Source organism: Musca autumnalis, unplaced genomic scaffold (genome assembly GCF_047663935.1).
Source record: "Musca autumnalis isolate F117 unplaced genomic scaffold, ASM4766393v1 scaffold_1, whole genome shotgun sequence".
NCBI classification, from domain to species: Eukaryota; Metazoa; Arthropoda; class Insecta; order Diptera; family Muscidae; genus Musca; species Musca autumnalis.
In genome coordinates this window covers 32,191,575-32,212,330 of record NW_027411644.1, presented here as the reverse complement: position 1 = coordinate 32,212,330, position 20,756 = coordinate 32,191,575, and the positions used below count along the sequence as shown (strand labels likewise).

The 20,756-nt window shown below is 37.6% G+C and overlaps 1 protein-coding gene across 32 annotated transcripts in view; it reads right to left on the bottom strand.

The window, feature by feature from the left end:
• wrd (Protein phosphatase regulatory B subunit well-rounded) overlaps positions 1–20,756 on the bottom strand; it is a 71,156-nt gene that overhangs the window by 7,422 nt on the left and 42,978 nt on the right. For 27 of the 32 annotated variants that reach the window (XM_073971553.1, XM_073971472.1, XM_073971512.1 and 24 more), the window contains 5 exons: positions 12,122–12,318; positions 11,724–12,058; positions 11,422–11,652; positions 10,963–11,355; positions 10,632–10,890 (listed from right to left, as the gene is read on the bottom strand). In XM_073971553.1, coding sequence (XP_073827654.1) covers positions 10,632–10,890; positions 10,963–11,355; positions 11,422–11,652; positions 11,724–12,058; positions 12,122–12,318 — 1,415 coding nt within the window. Of the gene's footprint in view, positions 1–10,631; positions 10,891–10,962; positions 11,356–11,421; positions 11,653–11,723; positions 12,059–12,121; positions 12,319–19,680; positions 20,429–20,756 lie in introns of all 32 variants that reach the window. The other 5 variants (XM_073971408.1, XM_073971388.1, XM_073971419.1 and 2 more) reach the window with 1 other exon arrangement.

Here is a 20,756-nt window from a genome sequence, read left to right as displayed (position 1 = left end):
GAATTAGCATTATATCCTTGTTTGTTGTTTTTGTAGAGCACTTAAGCAACAGTGAACAAAGATATAACGCTAATTCCTGATGGCCCACAGGGTCTCTAACAAAAATTTCATCACGCCATAACGCGGAAGTTCGACTCACGGCGGTCCTGTCCTTCGGGGTTCATAATATACTCACCAAGGCCTTTCTTCCCCAAGAGGAATTTTCCGTGACCCAGACTTTCACCTCCATTTTGTTGCTCAGTGTTATCTAATCTAATCTAAAAAATGTGTTCAGCTAAAATTCTCAAAATACCGAAAATCGGGAGGTACCGTTATATGGGGGCTATACCAAAACATGGACCTATGTTGATGATGTTTCGTTGGAGATGTTTTATGACCACTGAGAACTTCAAATGTCAAATTACAGTTATTTCGGTTAAAAACTGTAGCTAAAATTTTCAAAATACCGAAAATCGGGAGGTACCGATATATGTATGGGGGCTATACCAAACATGGAAATATTTTGACGATGTTTCTTGGAGATGTTTCATGACCACTGAGCATCTCAAATGTCAAATTACAGCTAGTTCGATTAAAAATTGTGGCTAAAATTCCCAAAATACCGAAAATCGGAAGGTACCGTTATATGGGGGCTATACCAAAACATGGACCTATGTTGACGATGTTTGGTGGAGATATTTCATGACCACTGAGAACCTCAAATGGCAAATTGCAGATAGTTCGGTTAGAAATTGTGGCTAAAATTCTCAAAATACCGAAAATCGGGAGGTACCGTTATATGGGGGCTATACCAAAACATGGACCTATGCTCATATCCTTAGGGATATAAGTTTGTTGATCACTAGGAACCCTAAGTGTCAAATTATAGCTAATTCGGTCGGCAAATGTGGCGAAGAACGTCAAAATACCTCAAATCCGGAGGTACCGTTATATGGGGGCTATACCAAAGAGTGGACCGATATAGCCCATCTTCGAACTTGACCTGCCTATGGAAAAAAGACCCTCGGGTGCAAAATTTCAGCACTCTATCTCAATTATTGCGGACGCTAGAGTGATTACAACAGACGGACGGACATACGGACAGACGGACATGGCTAGATCGTCTTAGAATTTTATCCTGATCAAGAATATATATACTTTATAGGGTCGCAAATGATTAGTTCGATGTGTTAAGGGGAGTACACACTAACAGTCAAAACTGACAGTCAACGTACTTTAAGGACAATTTTCCGACAAATAACAACTTTTATTTAGCTAAAAACGTTTGAAATACAATATTTACGGTATTATTTAGAGATTATAAAATAAATTTTTCAATTAGGCTTTGATATTCACGAAATAGACCTCGATGACTGTCAGTTTTGCTTGTCAATGTGTACTATACTTTACAAACGGAATGACAAACTTAATATACCCTCCATACTATGGTGGAGGGTATAAAAAAGTCTTCTAAATGCCGGTAGTGAGATCCTTCTAAAAAAAAACTAATTATACAAATAAATGTTATGTTTGCTCGTAAGAACTTCAGGTGCTATCGTGAGGACATTCAACCGGACGTCAATTGATTATCGATGGAGAACTCATTAAACGCTGGGCAGCAATCATTTTAGCTCCTATAGAAAAAACATTGTTCCGAAGCCTCTACGACCCTAGCATCTTTCAACTGCCCGTTCTAACTCCTATTGATTTGTGGATGAAGCCAAATCAATTTACACTTTCTCACTCTACTGCTGCAATAACTCTATTGGGAAAAGTTGGGGACTTAGAACACAAGTCATAGACTGGCTGTATGTAACCGTGGTTCTGCCCATCATGGCCTACGGGTGTGTTGTAAAAGTATTTTATATGTTTATATGTTCCCTTGGCTTAACTCTAGATTAGTAAAAACTCTCCGATTTTCTTGAAATTTTTGCAGTGGTAGATATTGTTGCGCTTATCACGGGAATATAAAATTTTCTTGGGGGACGGACCCGGTTACCCGGTTATTTGACCCGAAAGTCCGGGTACCCGGTACCCGCTAGACCCGGTTCTACTGAACCGATCGTTGGAAACCTTATGAAAATACCTAGCCAACAAGTGGTGACATGACTGGGTTATTTTTATCGGTTGAGAAGTTATAGCATAAATATCGATTTTTGGACCCGGCTTTTTCCATAAAACCCTCAAAAAGTCGAAAAGAGGCCCATTATGGATGCTCAACTAATTCATACCATGTTATAGCTCATACTTTAACCTTTCCAAAATGGTGCAATTTGTTGTTATATCTTCTTTCGATCCAGAGATAATGACCTTATGATCTTCACATTCCGGTTCTAATGGGTTCATTTCTTTAGAAAATGCTCATGTTTTGAAATGAATTTTAGAAAAACGTTTATTTGATACTTAGAAAAAGTTTCGAATTTAGAAAAACTATGGATCACGTAGAGGAGAAAATCTCAAGCCCCTGCCGAAGGCCGGCTACATAGAAAGTGTCGAATTTAGAAAAACTTTGGATCGCGTAGCCGTTGTTGGACATACCCCGGAGGAGAAAATCTCAAGCCCCGGCCACAGTCCGGCTACATAGAAAAAGTGTCGAATTTAGAAAAACTTTAGATCGCGTAGCCGGTGTTGGACATACCCAAGGGGAGAAAATCTTAAGGCAGAAGAATTTTATCACTGGATGCAATGATTCTAAGGTCAATATCTCTGGATCCAGAGATATTACAACATATAGCACCATTTTGGAAAGGTTAAAGTATTATCTATAATATGACATAATTTAATTTAGCACCCATAATGGGCCTCTTTCCGACTTTTTGAGGGTTTTATGCAAAAAGCCGGGTCCAAAAATCGATATTTTTGCTATAACTTCTGAACCCAGTCATGTCACTTGATTGATAGGTATTTTCATAAGCTTTCCAACGAAACCCATTTTGTAAAAATCGGTTCAGTAGAACCGGGTCTAGCGGGTACCGGGTACCCAGACTTTCGGGACAAATAACCGGGTAACCGGGTCCGTCCTCCAAGAAAATATTATATTCCCGTAATCAGCGCAAAAGTACCTACCTCTGGAAAAAATTTAAAAAAAAATCGGAGAGTTTTTACTAAACTATAGTTGTTCCGTTCCCTTTTCTGTTTAATCTGGCTCTGGATCTATATCCAGTTCTATGAATGTAGATGCTTCGATGGGTTGTATCCACAAAGCTACTGGAAATAATTGAGTAGGTTTGGCAGGGCAGCTGAAAAGTTGTAGTGTGCAAGCTGGGTAGATGTTTTACGCTGTGTTAATGAACTTTGTCCTATAGGAATTCATCATCCCGAGTGCAGTTGAGCCAAAACTACTCTGGCTCTCACTCTAAGGACCGAGCAAGTCCTGTAACAAGAGCATACCATTTTATTGCTGTACTAAAGCAATCTTTGTCTCCTCATGTATATGGATCACTAAAGACATGAGGAGGCACTCTGATGCAGATCCCAAGGCAGCATTGTGATAGGTTTAAATATTTTCCACCACGTTGCACTTGCGGTTTACCAACGGACCAACATATAAGTATATGTAGACAACAAGGTTTTTGTATCTGTTCCCCAAGTGCTGCCATCTAGGGACTTGGGGACCTTATTCCTATATATCAGCTTGTCTGTGTGGTGGCTGTGGCATGCGGCACGACATGACATGAACATGCTGTCAAATGTGATCCCTAGAATCTTGGGTAGTTGAGGGTCGGAATTCTGCTACCGTCGACCACGTCATTCAACTCTCTTCCAATGTGGCGAACAGAGTTGCCGTATATTTAGTATCAGATATTTGCATATTCCTCACGTGGAAAACAAATGTCATTAGGAAAGGTACCCGATGTCAAGATCGTACAATCATCCACATATGTAACGATCATAATGGAATCTGGAGGTTAAACAGTTTCGATAATATTACCCTACATTGGGAAACTCCCTGTTCCTGAATTGCACGTACGACTGGCGTCCACACATCTAAATGATTACGAAACGTTTCAAACTTGGCAATGTCCTTAAACAGCGTAGAGTGCTCGATAGTATTAACACTGTCCTATCTTACAGCTTGCATTGGCTGAGTCCTTGACTAATATGTGTGGACATGGCGGGCAGCGCTATTGCCATGCTGCGTTGCTTACTGAATATAGCTGGCAAATTATCGATAGCCTTACAATTGTTTTGATCGCTTTGTTCATATAGGATTCCAAAACAATATTTTCTTTTAAATCGCGACAAATGACCCAAGAACATGTTTTGGTAGCCGACGACGTAAACTTTGTTTTTCGACAGTAATCAAAACGAGGGCTGGGAAATTTGGTCTCATCTCGGGTGTTCGGCCAGCAGAGTGAGAAAACTCACGGGGAATTTACGTTGAGAATAACCCACAATGCCTCGAAACATCCTTTATGTTACCCGAACATCAGAAGTGTTGGGCAGATCTCTCGTGGTCATTAGTAGTTTTAGTTGGTGTCGGCCGGGTTTTTAATTGCTTTCTAGCCATTATCTCGGGAAGTATCGTCGTTAAGGGGACCGTGTGATAGCCAAAGGCAAACAATTTCAAAATGACGCCCCTTAGAACTGCACCTTTGCGAAAATTTTTTTGTTTGAGGTAATTGATGGAGTGGAACTTGATTTATGTCTGGAAGAAAATTTACGATGGGCAAATCGGTGAAATTTACCGTGCTCGCCATTTTAGAGCATTTTTATACCCTACACCACACTGTGGTAAGGGTATTATGTGTTAGTGCATTTGTATGTAACCTGCCTAAGGAAAGGGATAGACCCATAGTTCCTTCTATGGATATATATTTTCGGCCGATTTGAGGTATTTGATGCACCAAACACGCTGTATCTGTCCAATTTTGATGAAATTTGGAATGTGTGACGGAATTTGGTCTAGAAATAAGTGTACCAAATTATATCAAAATCGGTTCAGATTTGGATATAGCTCCCATATATATTTTTGGCCGATTTGAAGTATTTGATGCACCAAACACGCTGTATCTGTCCAATTTTGATGAAATTTGGAATATGTGATGGAATTAGGTCTATAGATAAATGTGCCAAATTATATTAAAATCGGTTCAGATTTGGATATAGCTCCCATATAATTTTTAGGCCGATTTTTGGTATTTGGTGCACGAAAGACGTTATATATGTCCAATCTCAATGAAATTTGGAATATTTTACGGAATTTGGTCTATAGATAAATGTGCCGAATTATATCAAAATCGGTTCAGATTTGGATATAGCTCCCATATAAAGTTTCGGTCAATTTTTGGTATTTAGTGCACGAAAGACGTTGTATATGTCCGATATCAATGAAATTTAGAATGTGTGACGGAATTTGGTCTAGAAATAAGTGTGGCAAATTTTATCGAAATCGGTTCAGATTTGGATATAGCTCCCATATAAATTTTCGGCCGATTTTTTGTTTTTGGTGCACGAAAGACGTTATATATGTCCGATCTCAATGAAATATGGAATGTGTGATGGAATTAGGTCTATAGATAAATGTGCCAAATTTTATCGAAATCGGTTCGGATTTGGATATAGCTCCCATATATATTTTCGCCCGATTTAAGGTATTTGATGCACCAAATACGCTTTGTATGTCTAATTTTGATGAAATTTGGAATGTGTGACGGTGTTTGTTCTAAAAAAAAATTGCGCCAAATTATATCGTAATCTGTTCACATTTGCATTTAGCTCCCATATATATTTTACCTATTCACAGTGGTGTAGGGTATCATAGATCCTTTCCTTTCCGGTTTTTTTTTTTAAATTTTGTGTGGGATTGGACCGACTGATCTATGTTTGAACAAAATATAACAAGGTGCAGAGTTAAGAACCAAATTTGTTGATCCGCTCGCGAGTTATTGTACGCACCATTTCAGCGAAAATATTGAATTTTTGTGTGGAGAAGTCCAAATCTTTCGTAGACAATAATTGATGATCAAAATTTTCTGATATAGAAGAGCAAATATAAATGACGTAGGAATAAAAGTTATAGTACATTTACATATAACAGGATTTAAGAAACCCACTGGGTTTCAAATGTTACTTCCATTGCATATACGTCAAACAAATTCTCATAAAGAAGGTTAACACAGAAAAAAACTATAATATAAATAGCCTCTTATTTGTGAACATTAAAAAATGGGATTGCTAAGTTGGAAAAGTTTTGATTTTCAGTTATCTAACATAGTTCCATAGGGGATGAAAGATACCAAGGAACGGTCCTGACCGGCTTTAACATGGTAAAGTCCAGGATTTATCTCTCATCTCAAGTGGACACTGACCTCCCCGTGGTGTCACCTGGGGAGCTGCCTTTAACACCCGTTAAATGTAGTGAGCTAAGATGTGCCGCGCGTTCACCCATAAGAACGTTAAAAACTTGGGTTTGGGCGTCAGGCTAGTAACCCCCCTAGAAAAAAGCAGCCTACTATGAAAAAACGAAACAAAAGAAAAACAAACCCCTCTAAAGTTGACAACCCCCGCAAACGTTTTAAGGACCATGATCTGCGAATCTGCACCTGGAATGTTCGCTCTCTTTATAGAGAAGGTGCAGTTTACGCGCTGGCAGATGTACTTGAAAAGTACAAGGCCGACATTACTGCCATACAGGAAAAACGATGGACTGGGAAAGATGTCACAACAACACCTAAAGGTGACGCACTGTATTATAGCTGTCATGATACAAAGCATGAGTTTGGTTGCGGTTTTGTAGTTGGTCAGAGGTTAAAACATCTGGTCTCCAGCTTCACCCCAGTGAATGAAAGACTTGCAAGTCCTTAAAAGCAAAATTCTTCAACATCAGCTTTATCTGCGCTCATGCTCCAACCGAAGACAAGGACGAACAGACCAAAGATATATTCTACGAGCGCTTAGAAGAAACATATGACCGTTGTCCTGCCCATGACATTAAAATTGTTCTAGGCGATTTTAATGCCAAAATTGGAAAGGAGAATATCTTTGGACACACAGTCGAGAAATTCAGTCTACATAGTGAAACATCAGACAATGGAATGAGGCTGATAGACTTCGCAGCAGCAAAAACATGGTAGTTAGCAGTACCAGATTTAAGCATCTCGATATTCATAAGGGCACTTGGCTGTCTCCAGACCAAAGAACAATAAATCAAATTGATCACGTTGTGATAGATGGAAGACACTCATCGAGCGTGTTGGATGTACGATCGTTCGGAGGAGCAAACATAGATTCGGACCATTACCTCGTTGCAGCAAAGGTACGTACCCGTCTAAACGTTGCAAATAAAGCACGGACAGACACAACACGAAAGTTGGACATCGTTAAGCTGCAAACACAACAGATAGCCACAGCATATTTCACTCAACTGACCCAATTGTTTAATGAAAGCGCTTCTCGTCCCGATAACATATCAGCACAATGACAAAATATTGCCCACTCCATGCAAACAGCCGCAAAATCATTACTTGGATACCAGAGACCTCCACCAAAGAATCCATGGTATGACCAGGAGTGCCGTGCTGCTACCGAAGAAAAAAATGCAGCATATAGGGCTACTTTACAATCAGTAGCAACACGTAGCGCACGAGAGAGGTATTGGGAGAAAAGGAGAGAGGAGAAACGTCTTTTCCGCAGGAAGAAGAGAGAGATGGAAAAGAGGGAGTGTAAACAAATAGAGATGTACAGGAGACAGAACGAAGTCCGAAAATTCTACCAAAGAGTGAAGCATCAAACTGATGGCTTTGGTACAGGCATATTCTCCTGTAGAGACCAACAAGGTAATTTGGTAACTGATACAGATAGTGTGCTCAGGATATGGAAAGAACATTTCTCCAAACTGTTGGTATCCGATAGCAGTGAAGATGGCGAAGATACCACAGATCCAATCCCAGAAGATGGTATTGAATGTATACCGCCCAGCCAAAGTGAGGTAATGACAGCAATAAACCGGCTGAAGAATAATAAGGCAGCAGGAGCAGATGGCCTACCAGCCGAGCTGTTCAAAACCGGAGGCGACACGCTGATAAGGTGTATGCATCAGCTAGTAAGCACCATGTGGCAGGAAGAACGCGTACCCGACGATTGGAACGTGAGCATCCTATGTCCAGCCACAAGAAGGGTGATAAGACTGTGTGCTCCAATTACAGGGGCATAAGTCTGCTCCCTATTGCATATAAGATAGTATCTGGCATATTGTGTGAGAGACTAAAGCCTATGGTCAATGAAATTATTGGACCCTATCAGAGCGGCTTTAGACCTGGCAAATCCACCATTGACCAGATATTTACCTTGAGACAAATCCTGGAAAAGACCCAAGAAATGCAGATCGACACCTTCCATCTTTTCGTCGATTATAAAGCAGCATTCGACAGCCCTATACGTTCAAAGGTGTTCCAAGCCATGTCTGATTTTGGTATTCCTGCAAAGCTCATTCGGCTTTGTAGAATGACATTAACTGGGACGAGATCCTCAGTTAGAATAGGAAAGAACCTCTCCGAAGAGTTTATTACCAAAAGAGGTTTCAGACAAGGAGACGGCTTGTCGTGTGATCTATTCAACATCCTGCTGAAAAAGGTCATACGAGACGCGATGGTCAAAAGAAATGGAACGATATACACGAACATCCATATGTTACTGGCTTATGCCGACGAAATTGACATCATGGGTCGATCGGTAAAGGAAGTAACTGACACCTTTGCAAAAGTCGAAAGAGAATCTACTAAAGTTGGTCTGGCAGTAAACGGCGAAAAAACCAAGTTGATGGTATCGACGCGTAATATGTCCACAAACCCCACACCATCTGTGAATGTTGGTACCTACAATTTTGAGGTAGTAAAGGACTTCGTCTACCTCGGCACCGCCATAAACACAACAAATAACATCAGTTGTGAAATACGAAGAAGAATAGTGTTGGCTAACAGATGCTACTTTGGGCTGAGTAAGCAGTTTAGATTCCTAAAGCCACCTCTCGTCAAACAAAAGTAACACTTTACAAAACACTGATACTACCCGTGCTAATGTATGGTTCCGAAGCATGGGTACTTGCTCAAGCAGATAAGGCAGTGCTTGGTGCGTTCGAGAGAAAAATTCTTCGAAAGATCTACGGGCCAATCTGTGTTGACGGCGAATATCGGCGTCGTATGAACAACGAGCTGTATCAACTATACAATGACATCAATGTAGTTGAACGAATCGAGATACAACGATTGTGATGGCTAGGCCATGTTATAAGAATGAGTGATGATGAACCCGCTAAAAAGGCGTATAAATACGGGCCGCATGGAGGTTCTCGCAGATCTGGAAGGCCAAAGCTTCGTTGGATCGAACAAGTCAAACGAGATATCAGAAAGCTACATATCCCAGATTGGGAAAATACGGCAGCAAACAGAGAGGATTGGAGATTTTTTTCTTAGTTCGGCTTATGGAACAAATGTTCTGTAAAAGGCCAGCTAAGTAAGTAAGTAACAAAATTCCGCATAGTAACCAAGCTTAACTTTCGTCTGTCACAAAAACAACGTCCTAATATGCCTGATGATTGTACTTAACCACCCGTGAAACGTAGCATAATGCTTGGATGTGTGGGACTTCGGTAGCCTCCTAAATTTTCAATGTACCTCTTAGGTCATAACAGCTCAAGTCGAAAGAGAATTAAATAAAATATCTACAAATGACCTTCGCTATCTATTTATTTGAGAAATTTGTCTTTTTAGGCGAAGATCATTTTTAGTATTAATTTTTTAATTAATTTCTCGTTGGAAATCGAGCTTTATAATCAATAATGCATTTGAAAAAGGAAAGCCGATGACTCGAACCCACACACCCACCACTATGTGACATGACATGTTTCGCCTTTGGTAATGAAGGCTCCTCAGACATATCGGATGTGGGACGGCTTCGCTATCATCTAACTTTTACTCTTTCAAATGCAATTTGTTTTTTTACAACTCTGAATGTTTTTTGTTCAGTAATTGTATGGCTCTCATGACTAACGCTTAGCGTAGTCTTTGAAAGTTATGTTTGAACAAAATATTACGAAATGTTAAGTTTGGACCAAATCGGATACATGCGTCCAAACATAATTGAGTTCTAAACCCATTTCTTCGATGAGGCAAAGTTTTGTTCGTATCAAAGAATAAGTACCCTCTCTAATATAAAAGCTGAGAGTATAAATATTCAATCATTTTTCTCTTTAGAGAGAGCCTTTCAAAATCCCTAAAAACGCAGCAAATTTTCTACTTAATAACCGAGGTCTTTAAGGGAGGTCTCAAACAGCCCTACATAATTCAAAATGTGTCTCCTTAGAAATCGCGATTTCTAACTGCAAAATTTTCTGACCATTTTCACACAGAATTACAAACTTATAAATAAAGGAATTGCCTCCTTCAAAAGTTTGGAATCTTTCATAAAGTAAATAGTTCTCAAGACTACCCATAACATAATCCATTCCAATCTAATAAAACCCTGTGGTATTAAACAATTATTCCACCAATTTTGTTAGTAGCCAACATAAAATAAATGCCAAATACTTCAATATTTTTGTTACTAATTTACCAACACATAATAATAAAACTTGTTGTTGTTAGTACTATTCCTAAGCTGGCTTATTTTTTTGGATATATAAAAGTATTGTTTGTAAACATGTTTCAACATACCTCACGAGTATCCTGTGCTATACTATGATTTTGCATTTGTTGCGACTGTTGTTGTTGCTGCTGCTGTTGTTGTCGATCATCATAATCCAACTTATAGGTAAGATCTAAGTTATCATTATCATCATCGAATTCATTTTGACTACTAGAAATACTTAAGTTATCCATTTGACCGCATATTTTATGCCATTCAGGATTATTTTTGGCCATGGATTCAACCTGTTGCCATAGGCCCTCGCGTTGAGACATTTTTTCGCGTTCCCTAGAAAAAAATGACGAATGTTATATATAGTGTGTGTTAATGGAGAATATGTTTTTTTCTTCCAATATTTACAATTGCTTTTCTTGTCGATAATTTTTACTGCACTCGTCAAATAAACGTTGATTCATTTCCATAAACAATTTCAGTGCATTATAAATTAAACCGTGTATGGTTTTATTCCAATGTGTCTTTGAATTACGATTCAAGGCAGGAAACATTATGGGTAAAATTACTTGAGAATTGTCCGATATTAAAGACATAATGTACTCGTTGTTCCAATAGTAAAGCGCACGCTCAGCCACCTGGAAGTGGGGCGATGAAACGCATTTGGCAATTTGACGGAATAATGGTACCATGACTTTTTGGAATTCTGCCGGCTCAATGACATCAAGCAATTCTTCCAATTCATTTAAGAACATGACCTCCTTGGGACTGTGGGTCTTGGGCCAGAATTTCAAAAGGCTCCTAGGGAGGACAAGTGGGAAAATAATTAATAAATATATTTAATTAAGCTAAAATACAATTTCATACTTAATGACTGGTTCTGCTAGGCTGGGATCTTTCTCCAAAAATTGTACCACACAATAGGTCAATTGTGGATGATAAACCGAAAGACTTTTTGCTTTGTGCAATGGTAATAAAACTTTGAGCAAAAATTGTTTATGTTCCTCTTTGAGAGGTAAAGCAAAGCCATTGATTATACTGCCCAAAATTTCCAAAAGTTCAGCAATACCATTATGATGTTCAGTTTCATAGATGAATCTGTTATAATAAAGAGAGATTTATAATTTAAGGAGGGTTATGATAGCGAGTCATCCTCATAAGTGTTTTACCTGTAAAAAACATTATTGATTTGTTTGCGTATAAATGCTCTCAAACCCAAAAATTTGCCATAAATACGATGTAAAACAGTCTTTAAGAAATCACGTTCTCTGGGATCCTCCGAATCGAACAAATCCAACAATTGCAATACAAACTGATGATCAATATAACGTCTGGCGATGTTTGGTTGAAAATCGGGCGATTCTAAAAATCGCAAAAACAACTCATAGACAAATTGCAAATGTGGCCAGGATGATTCTAGAGTGGGTTCATCTTCTTCTGGATCAAATTCGGCACCATTTGGATTTGAAGAAGGCGGTAAAGTGCGAAATAAGTTTACAGCAAACTAAAAAAATTAAAATATTTTTTTAAATTCATGGACATGGAAAGTTTTCGTTAGCATACATACCATATTTATTGCTTCGGGATAAATTGCTTCTGTAATAACATTATTTTGGTTGGATAAATATTCCACCATTTCATGTAAAGCCGCCCGTTTAACCTCCTTCCATTTTAGGTCGCTTAAAGGTTCGGAAAAATCGAACAGTGTACAACATTGTCTTAGTTTTTGTATAAATAATTCCTCGCGTTCATTGGCAGGAGTTTCTGTGGTAATAATAAGTTCAGGGGTTATTTAAGAGGATATTAAGTATTGTTGCATAAAAAAAATATTAAATAAAAAACTGAAAATTGTATTAATAATAAAAAATAAGTAAAAAAACAAATTATCCTCCCTTGACAAAAGAAAACAACACAAAGAGTAGTTTTATAATCTCAGATCTTATTTAATTTCAGGTGGCTTTTAAACTTCTTAAAAAGTCACCAAAGCTATTATCAAAAATGTATACATGTTTCAGCAGAATGAAAGAAGTATTGAAACATGTGCTAACGAGTAGAACGGTACCAATCGATCTTGGCGACAGGGATATACCCTCAGCCTGTCTGAATTGAGACTTTCATCTATAGACAGCTCGAATACCGGCTACACAACCGAATTCCTCCATTCCACTTTGTGTATTATTGGGGTTTTGAGAATTTCGTGACCTTTTTTCGATGTATGAAATTTGTAATTAATTTGATTTGGAGGTGATATTTGAAAAAATCGAAGGAGAAAAAGTCCATTCGATAGTTAACGATAAACTGCAAATAACGAACATTTTGGTGCCGTCAAGATCGGATACATCCCCTTCAACTGCACTGGGGCAAAAATTGTTGAAATTTCCTTGAAAATTTTTTTAAAAAAATCCACGTTTTCCCTCACTGAAATTTCGATGAAAAATTCTATAAAAAATCCACGTTTTCCCTAACTGAAATTTCCTTGAAAATTCTTTAAAAAATCCACGTTTTCCCTCACTGAAAATTCCTTGAAAAATTCTTTAAAAAATCCACGTTTTCCCTCACTGAAATTTCCTTGAAAAACTCTTTAAAAAAATCCACGTTTTCCCTCACTGAAATTTCCTTAAAAATTCTTTAAAAAATCCACGTTTTCCCTCAATGAAATTTCCTTGAAAAATTCTTTAAAAAATCCACGTTTTCCCTCAATGAAATTTCCTTGAAAAATTCTTTCAAAAAAATCCACGTTTTCCCTAACTGAAATTTCCTTGAAAAATTCTTTAAAAAATCCACGTTTTCCCTAACTGGAATTTACTTGAAAATTTTGTTTAAAAAATCCACGTTTTCCCTCACTCAAATTTCCTTGAAAATTTCTTTAAAAAATCCACGTTTTCCCTAACTGAAATTTGCTTGAAAAATTCTTTAAAAAATCCACGTTTTCCCTCACAGAAATTTCCTTGAAAAATTCTTTAAAAAAAATCACGCTTTCCCTAACTGAAATTTGCTTGAAAAATTCTTTAAAAAATCCACGTTTTCCCTCACAGAAATTTCCTTGAAAAATTCTTTAAAAAAATCCACGTTTTCCCTCACTGAAATTTCCTTGAAAAATTCTTTAAAAAAATCCACGTTTTCCCTCACTGAAATTTCCTTGAAAAATTCTTTAAAAAAATCCACGTTTTCCCTCACTGAAATTTCCTTGAAAAATTCTTTAAAAAAATCCACGTTTTCCCTCACTGAAATTTCCTTGAAAAATTCTTTAAAAAAATCCACGTTTTCCCTCACTGAAATTTCCTTGAAAAATTCTTTAAAAATTCCACGTTTTCCCTAACTGAAATTTTCTTGAAAATTTCTTTAAAAATTCCACGTTTTCCCTAACTGAAATTTTCTTGAAAATTTCTTTAAAAAATCCACGTTTTCCCTAACTGAAATTTCCTTGAAAATTTCTTTAAAAAATCCACGTTTTCCCTAACTGAAATTTCCTTGAAAATTTCTTTATAAAATCCACGTTTTCCCTAACTGAAATTTCCTTGAAAAATTCTTTAAAAAATCCACGTTTTCCCTCACTGAAATTTCCTTGAAAATTTCTTTAAAAAATCCACGTTTTTTATAAAAAATCTTAAAAAAATCCACGTTTTTTATAAAAAATCTTTAAAAAATCCACGTTTTTTATAAAAAATCTTTAAAAAATCCACGTTTTCCTAATAGACGTTTCTTTGAAATATTCTTTAAAAACTCCACGTTTTCCCTAATAGAAATTTCTTTGAAAAAATCCAAGTTTTCCTAATAGATATTGCTTGGAAAGTTTCTTTAAAAAATTCAGTTTTTTTCTTATCGAAAATACCTTGAAATAGCCTTTAAAAGCCCGCGTTTTGCCATGGATTTCCCGAATGCAGTTTGATATCTCTTCATGTCTTAAAGTTCAAAATCATAGATCTATTAATTTCTAAATTTTTAATAAAGAAATCAATTGTTTCCACCTCATATGAAATTATGAACGTACTACATATCACCTTAAGAATTAATCATCTTATTAAAAACGACGTTCCCTATATATTATTTATTTGAATACCGAGTATGTGTTTGATTTCGTCATTGTATCAACAAATTTTTAGTGTTTTATTGCAATGCTATTTATTTATTTCGATTTTTTTTTTTTTTTTTTTTTATTTTTAAATTCTTGGCACATTATCAATTTTGCGGTTGATATAGTAAATATCAAAATAAACAACAATTGCAGTGTCTAAACAGAAACAGAAGTTTGTAAACAAAAATGTAATCAACAGTGCAACAATAACAACAACGTCATTATCATCACTATTGTTGAAGAAGAGATGAGTTGAAATGTCTGTTTTTTTAACAATCTGAAGGAGAAATACTGGTGAGGGGAAGCGAAGTTGGCTAATTGATGTAACTATCATGAAATGATGTAAGCTTGCGGTAATTGAAAAGCCATAAGGAAGACATTTTTGCAATATTAATTTAAAAAATGTGTTGAATTTTTATTTCAAATAAGATATAAATTGCAAAAAATCGATTAACAATTTGTGAATGATCATGGAATTTGATAGTGAATCTCAAACCAAAATATGAATAAGCCCTCATTAGTTGCTTTCATAATCACTAAATTATGCTGTTTGAATGTCACTTTCGATATGTGTGTATTAAATGGTATTTTCATGTGTTAATTGAAAAAGTCAAGAATATTAGTCCCAATTTACATTAGGCGAGTTTACTTGCGGCAATTGTCAGTTTGATGGAGAGAGAGGTGAGGTATATGGTAACCCTTTGCCTCTCAACACCCTCTCTCACCCACAAACTGACAATTGCCGCAAGTAAACTCGCCTAATGTAAATTGGGACTTAGTTAGCACTTAATTGTAAACAAAAAAAGTAAACTAAATAAAATGTTCTTTATAATTCAATATTGTATTATATGAATGATGTGTAAACATGTAGTGCAAAGTTTAAGGAAAAGCTTTTATGTATAAAAATACATTTTCACAGAAAAGTGTTTAAAATTTGGAACAAATTGAATACTCTACCAGCTGACGGAAAAAATCTGAAATTTTTTTTAAATTATAAGTTTTTCCTAAGTAGCCGGCCGGGGATTTAAGACTTTCTCCTTTGGACAGGAGCCAATTTAGGGCACGAAAACAATATTTCTTTTTAATTTAAACTTTTTTCTTACTTTAACAAGGGAATTTTCGGAACTTAAGAGGCCCATGTCTCGGGAAGTATGGACTCCCCCCCCAACAAACTTTATATTTTTGTAATCAGGACGTAAAGATCTACCTGTGGTAAAAATTTCAGATTTTTCCGCCAGCTGGTAGAGTATTCAATTTATGCCTAAAATATTATAAAAAAGAAACACATTTGCTTTAGTCGAAATATCCTTGAAAAAGTCTACGTCTTCTATAGTCGAAGCTTCCTTGAAAAATTCTTTAAAAAATCCACATTTTTCATAGTCGAAACCTCCTTGAAAATCATTAAAAATTTCTATAGTCGAACCTTCCTTAAAAAATTTATAAAAAATTCACGTTTTCTTGGGTGACGTAGGGGAAGAAAGATACCAAGGAACGGTCCTGACCGGCTTAACATTAAAAAACAAACCCCTCTAAAGTTGATGACCCCGCAAACGTTTTAAGGACCATGATTTGCGAATCTGTACCTGGAATGTTCGCACTCTTTACAGAGAAGGTGCAGTTTACGCGCTGGCAGATGTACTGGAAAAGTACAAGGCCGACATCACTGCCATACAGGAAATACGATAGACTGGGAAAGATGTCACAACAACACCTAAAGGTGACGCACTGTATTTAATAGCTGCCATGATACAAAGCATGAGTTTGGTTGCGGTTTTGTAGTTGGTCAGAGGTTAAAACATCTGGTTTCCAGCTTCACCCCAGTGAATGAAAGACTTGCTACAATTCGATTAAAAGCAAAATTCTTCAACATCAGCTTTATCTGCGCTCATGCTCCAACCGAAGACAAGGACGAACAGACCAAAGACATATTCTACGAGCGCTTTGAAGAAACATATGACCGTTGTCCTGCCCATGACATTTAAATTGTTCTAGGCGATTTTAATGCCAAAATGTCTTTGGCCCAACAGTCGGGAAATTCAGTCTACATAGTGAAACAACAGACAATGGAATGAGGCTGATAGACTTCGCAGCGGCAAAAAACTTGGTAGTTAGCAGTACCAGATTTAAGCATCTCGATATTCATAAGGGCACTTGGCTGTCTCCAGACCAAAGAACAATAAATCAAATTGATCACGTTGTGATAGGTGGAAGACATTCATCGAGCGTGTTGGATGTACGATCTTTCCGAGGAGCAAACATAGATTCGGACCATTACCACGTTGCAGCAAAGGTACGTACCCGTCTAAACGTTGCAAATAAAGCACGGACAGACACAACACGAAAGTTGGACATCGTTAAGCTGCAAACACAACAGATAGCCACAGCATATTCCACTCAACTGACCCAATTGCTTAATGAAAGCGCTTCTCGTCCCGATAACATATCAGCACAATGGCAAAATATTGCCCACTCCATGCAAACAGCCGCAAAATCAGTACTTGGATACCAGAGACCTCCACCAAAGAATCCATGGTATGACCAGGAGTGCCGTGCTGCTAGTGAAGAAAAAAATGCGGCATATACGGCTACTTTACAATCAGTAGCAACGCGTAGCGTTCGAGAGAGGTATCGGGAGAAAAGGAGAAAGGAGAAACGTCTTTTCCGCAGGAAAAAGAGAGAGATGGAAAAGAGAGAGTGTGAACACATAGAGATGTACAGGAGACAGAACGAAGTCCGAAAATTCTACCAAAGAGTGAAGCATCAAACTGATGGCTTTGGTACAGGCATATGCTCCTGTAGAGACCAACAAGGTAATTTGGTAACTGATACAGATATTGTGCTCAGGATATGGAAATAACATTTTTCCAAACTGTAGGTATCCGATAGCAGTGAAGATGGCGAAGATACCACAGATCCAATCCCAAAAGATGGTATTGAATGTATACCGCCCAGCCAAGATGAGGTAATGACAGCAATAAACCGGCTGAAGAATAATAAGGCAGCAAGAGCAGATGGCCTACCAGCCGAGCTGTTCAAAACCGGAGGCGACACGCTGATAAGGTGTATGCATCAGCTAGTAAGCACCATGTGGCAGGAAGAACGCGTACCCGACGATTGGAACGTGAGCATCCTATGTCCAGTCCACAAGAAGGGTGATAAGACTGTGTTCTCCAATTACAGGAGCATAAGTCTGCTCCCTATTGCATATAAGATAGTATCTGGCATATTGTGTGACAGACTAAAGCCTATGGTCAATGAAATTATTGGACCCTCTCAGTGCGTCTTTAGACCTGGCAAATCCACCATTGACCAGATATTTACCTTGAGACAAATCCTGGAAAAGACCCAAGAAATGCAGATCGACACCTTCCATTTTTTTGTCGATTATAAAGCAGCATTCGACAGCCCTATACGTTCAAAGGTGTTCCAAGCCATGTCATGCAAAGCTCATTCGGCTTTGTAGAATGACATTAACTGAGACGAGATCCTCAGTTAGAATAGGAAAGAAACTCTCCGAAGAGTTTATTACCAAAAGAAGTTTCAGACAAGGAGACGGCCTGTCGCGTGATCTATTCAACATCCTGCTTGAAAAGGTCATACGAGACGCGAAGGTCAAAAGAAATGGAACGATATACACGAACAGCCATATGTTACTGGCTTATGCCGACGACATTGACATCATGGGTCGATCGGTAAAGGAAGTAACTGACACCTTTGCAAAAGTCGAAAGAGAATCTGCTAAAGTTGGTCTGGCAGTAAACGGCGAAAAAACCAAGTTGATGGTATCGACGCGTAATCTGTCCACAAACCCCACACCATCTGTGAATGTTGGTACCTACAATTTTGAGGTAGTAAAGGACTTCGTCTACCTCGGCACCGCCATAAACACAACAAATAACATCAGTTGTGAAATACGAAAAAGAATAGTGTTGGCTAACAGATGCTACTTTGGCCTGAGTAAGCAGTTTAGGAATAAACCCACCTCTCGTCAAACAAAAGTAACACTTTACAAAACACTGATACTACCCGTGCTAATGTATGGTTCCGAAGCATGGGTACTTGCTCAAGCAGATAAGGCAGTGCTTGGTGTGTTCGAGAGAAAATTTTTTCGAAAGATCTACAGGCCAATCTGTGTTGACGGCGAATATCGGCGTCGTATGAACAACGAGCTGTATCAACTATACAATGACATCAATGTAGTTGAACGAATCGAGATACAACGATAGCGATGGCTAGGCCATGTTATAAGAATGAGTGATGATGAACCCGCTAAAAAGGCGTATAAATACGGGCCGCATGGAGGTTCTCGCAGATCTGGAAGGCCAAAGCTTCGTTGGAGCGAACAAGTGAAACGAGATATCATAAAGCTACATATCCCAGATTGGGAAAATACAGCAGCAAACAGAGAGGATTGGAGATTTTTTCTTAGTTCGGCTTATGGAACAAATGTTCTGTAAAAGGCCAGTAAGTAAGTAAGCAATGTTTTCTTTAGTCGAAGCTTCACTGAAAAATTATTCAAAAATCCACGCTTCACTGAAAAAATTCTATAAAAAAAAATTCAAGTTTTCTCTAGTGGAAGCTTCTTAAAAAATCATAAAAAATCCACGTTTTCTTTGAAAAATCCATGGACCATGGTACATATTCATAGTACACCTTTGAAACGAAATTGGTGTTGTCATTTGTTTTGGGTGTCTAGGTGTTTTAAATAGCCAACTATATAAATTATTAAGTATACGCTCATTATCCATTTACATCTATTTAAGAGTAGATATGTCTAGGTATGTCTTAACTATCTAAAATAGTCAACAACATTGTGTATGTTTCTTTTTTTTTTTGCTGTGGGATAGAGTATGTAAAACAATATTAAACTAAAGAATTTGAAACAACCAAGTCGAAATTAAAATCAATTAAGACAAAACGATACAATGAAAGAAAGCAGCCTTCTTAATTAAAATAAGTGAAATAAGTGAAAAACAAAAAAACACACACACAAAAGAAACAACAATAACAAAAAAAAAGCATGACTAATTGTAATAATAGTTTTCAACAACCTCGTAGTAATGGTAATTGCACTGCAGCCGATGATGAGTTTGGCGAATGAAATACATTACGATCTCTAGCTCTACCAGGACTGCCGGTGATTTGTTGCAATGTTTGTGTGTTGTTTAATGAAACGTTAATATTATTGGTTGGAGTAAGATCATCATTATTGCTGCCATTGTTGCCGCCACCACCCACACCACTGCCACTTGTAGCATTATTATCATGTCCGTTTTGCTGTTGTCCTTGTTGCTGTTGTGAGGGTGGTTGCTGTGGTGGTGGTGGTGGTGGTGTTGGTTTTGTGGCTGATTGTGTGGATGTTGGCACAGCTGTTGCTGATGTTGTTGCTGCTGCTGCTGGTGATATAAATGTTGTTGCAGAATTGCCACTATTACGCCCTGTTACTGCACCACCACCACCACCTGTTTTGCCGTTTGATGAAGAAGCATTACCAATGCCCAATGATATACTAAGACCGCTAACTATTGATTGAGTTACAGAACCATTATTTGAGGAGCTCGATGAAGCTGGTGCTGTTGCTGGCGAGGAAGATGAGGACGACGAGGATGATGAGGATAATGAAGCCGTTGCCGATGGCGGCGATGATGATGAAGATGAGGAAGTTGATTGTAATCCGCTGCTTGCATTTGCTGTGACTGCACTGCTATTACTGTTACTGCTAGCTGCCGCGGCGGCATTTCCCACATTTTTAGTTGCATTTAAGATATTTTTGATGGCTGTAGCAGCACTAACGGGAGACTATGTAGCAGCATAATTATTAATAAAGACAATTGCCAATTTGGATTATTATTATTTTTGGTAAGATTTTGGTAGCCAAGACAAAAAAAGGAAAAGAAATTTAAAACCAAAAGATTTTTATGGAAAAACCAAACATTTTAACGAATATTTATATATGTAGTTGAAAATGAAACACCTGCAATTAGGCTTAAGAAATTTTGTTTTCTAATGAAGAAAGTTCATTCCGAATAACTTTCTATTTGGAGAAGACCATTTCGAATGACTTTTCCTATAGAAATGTTAATTTCGAAAGACTTTTCCCATACAATCCGGTTTACTTTGACTATAG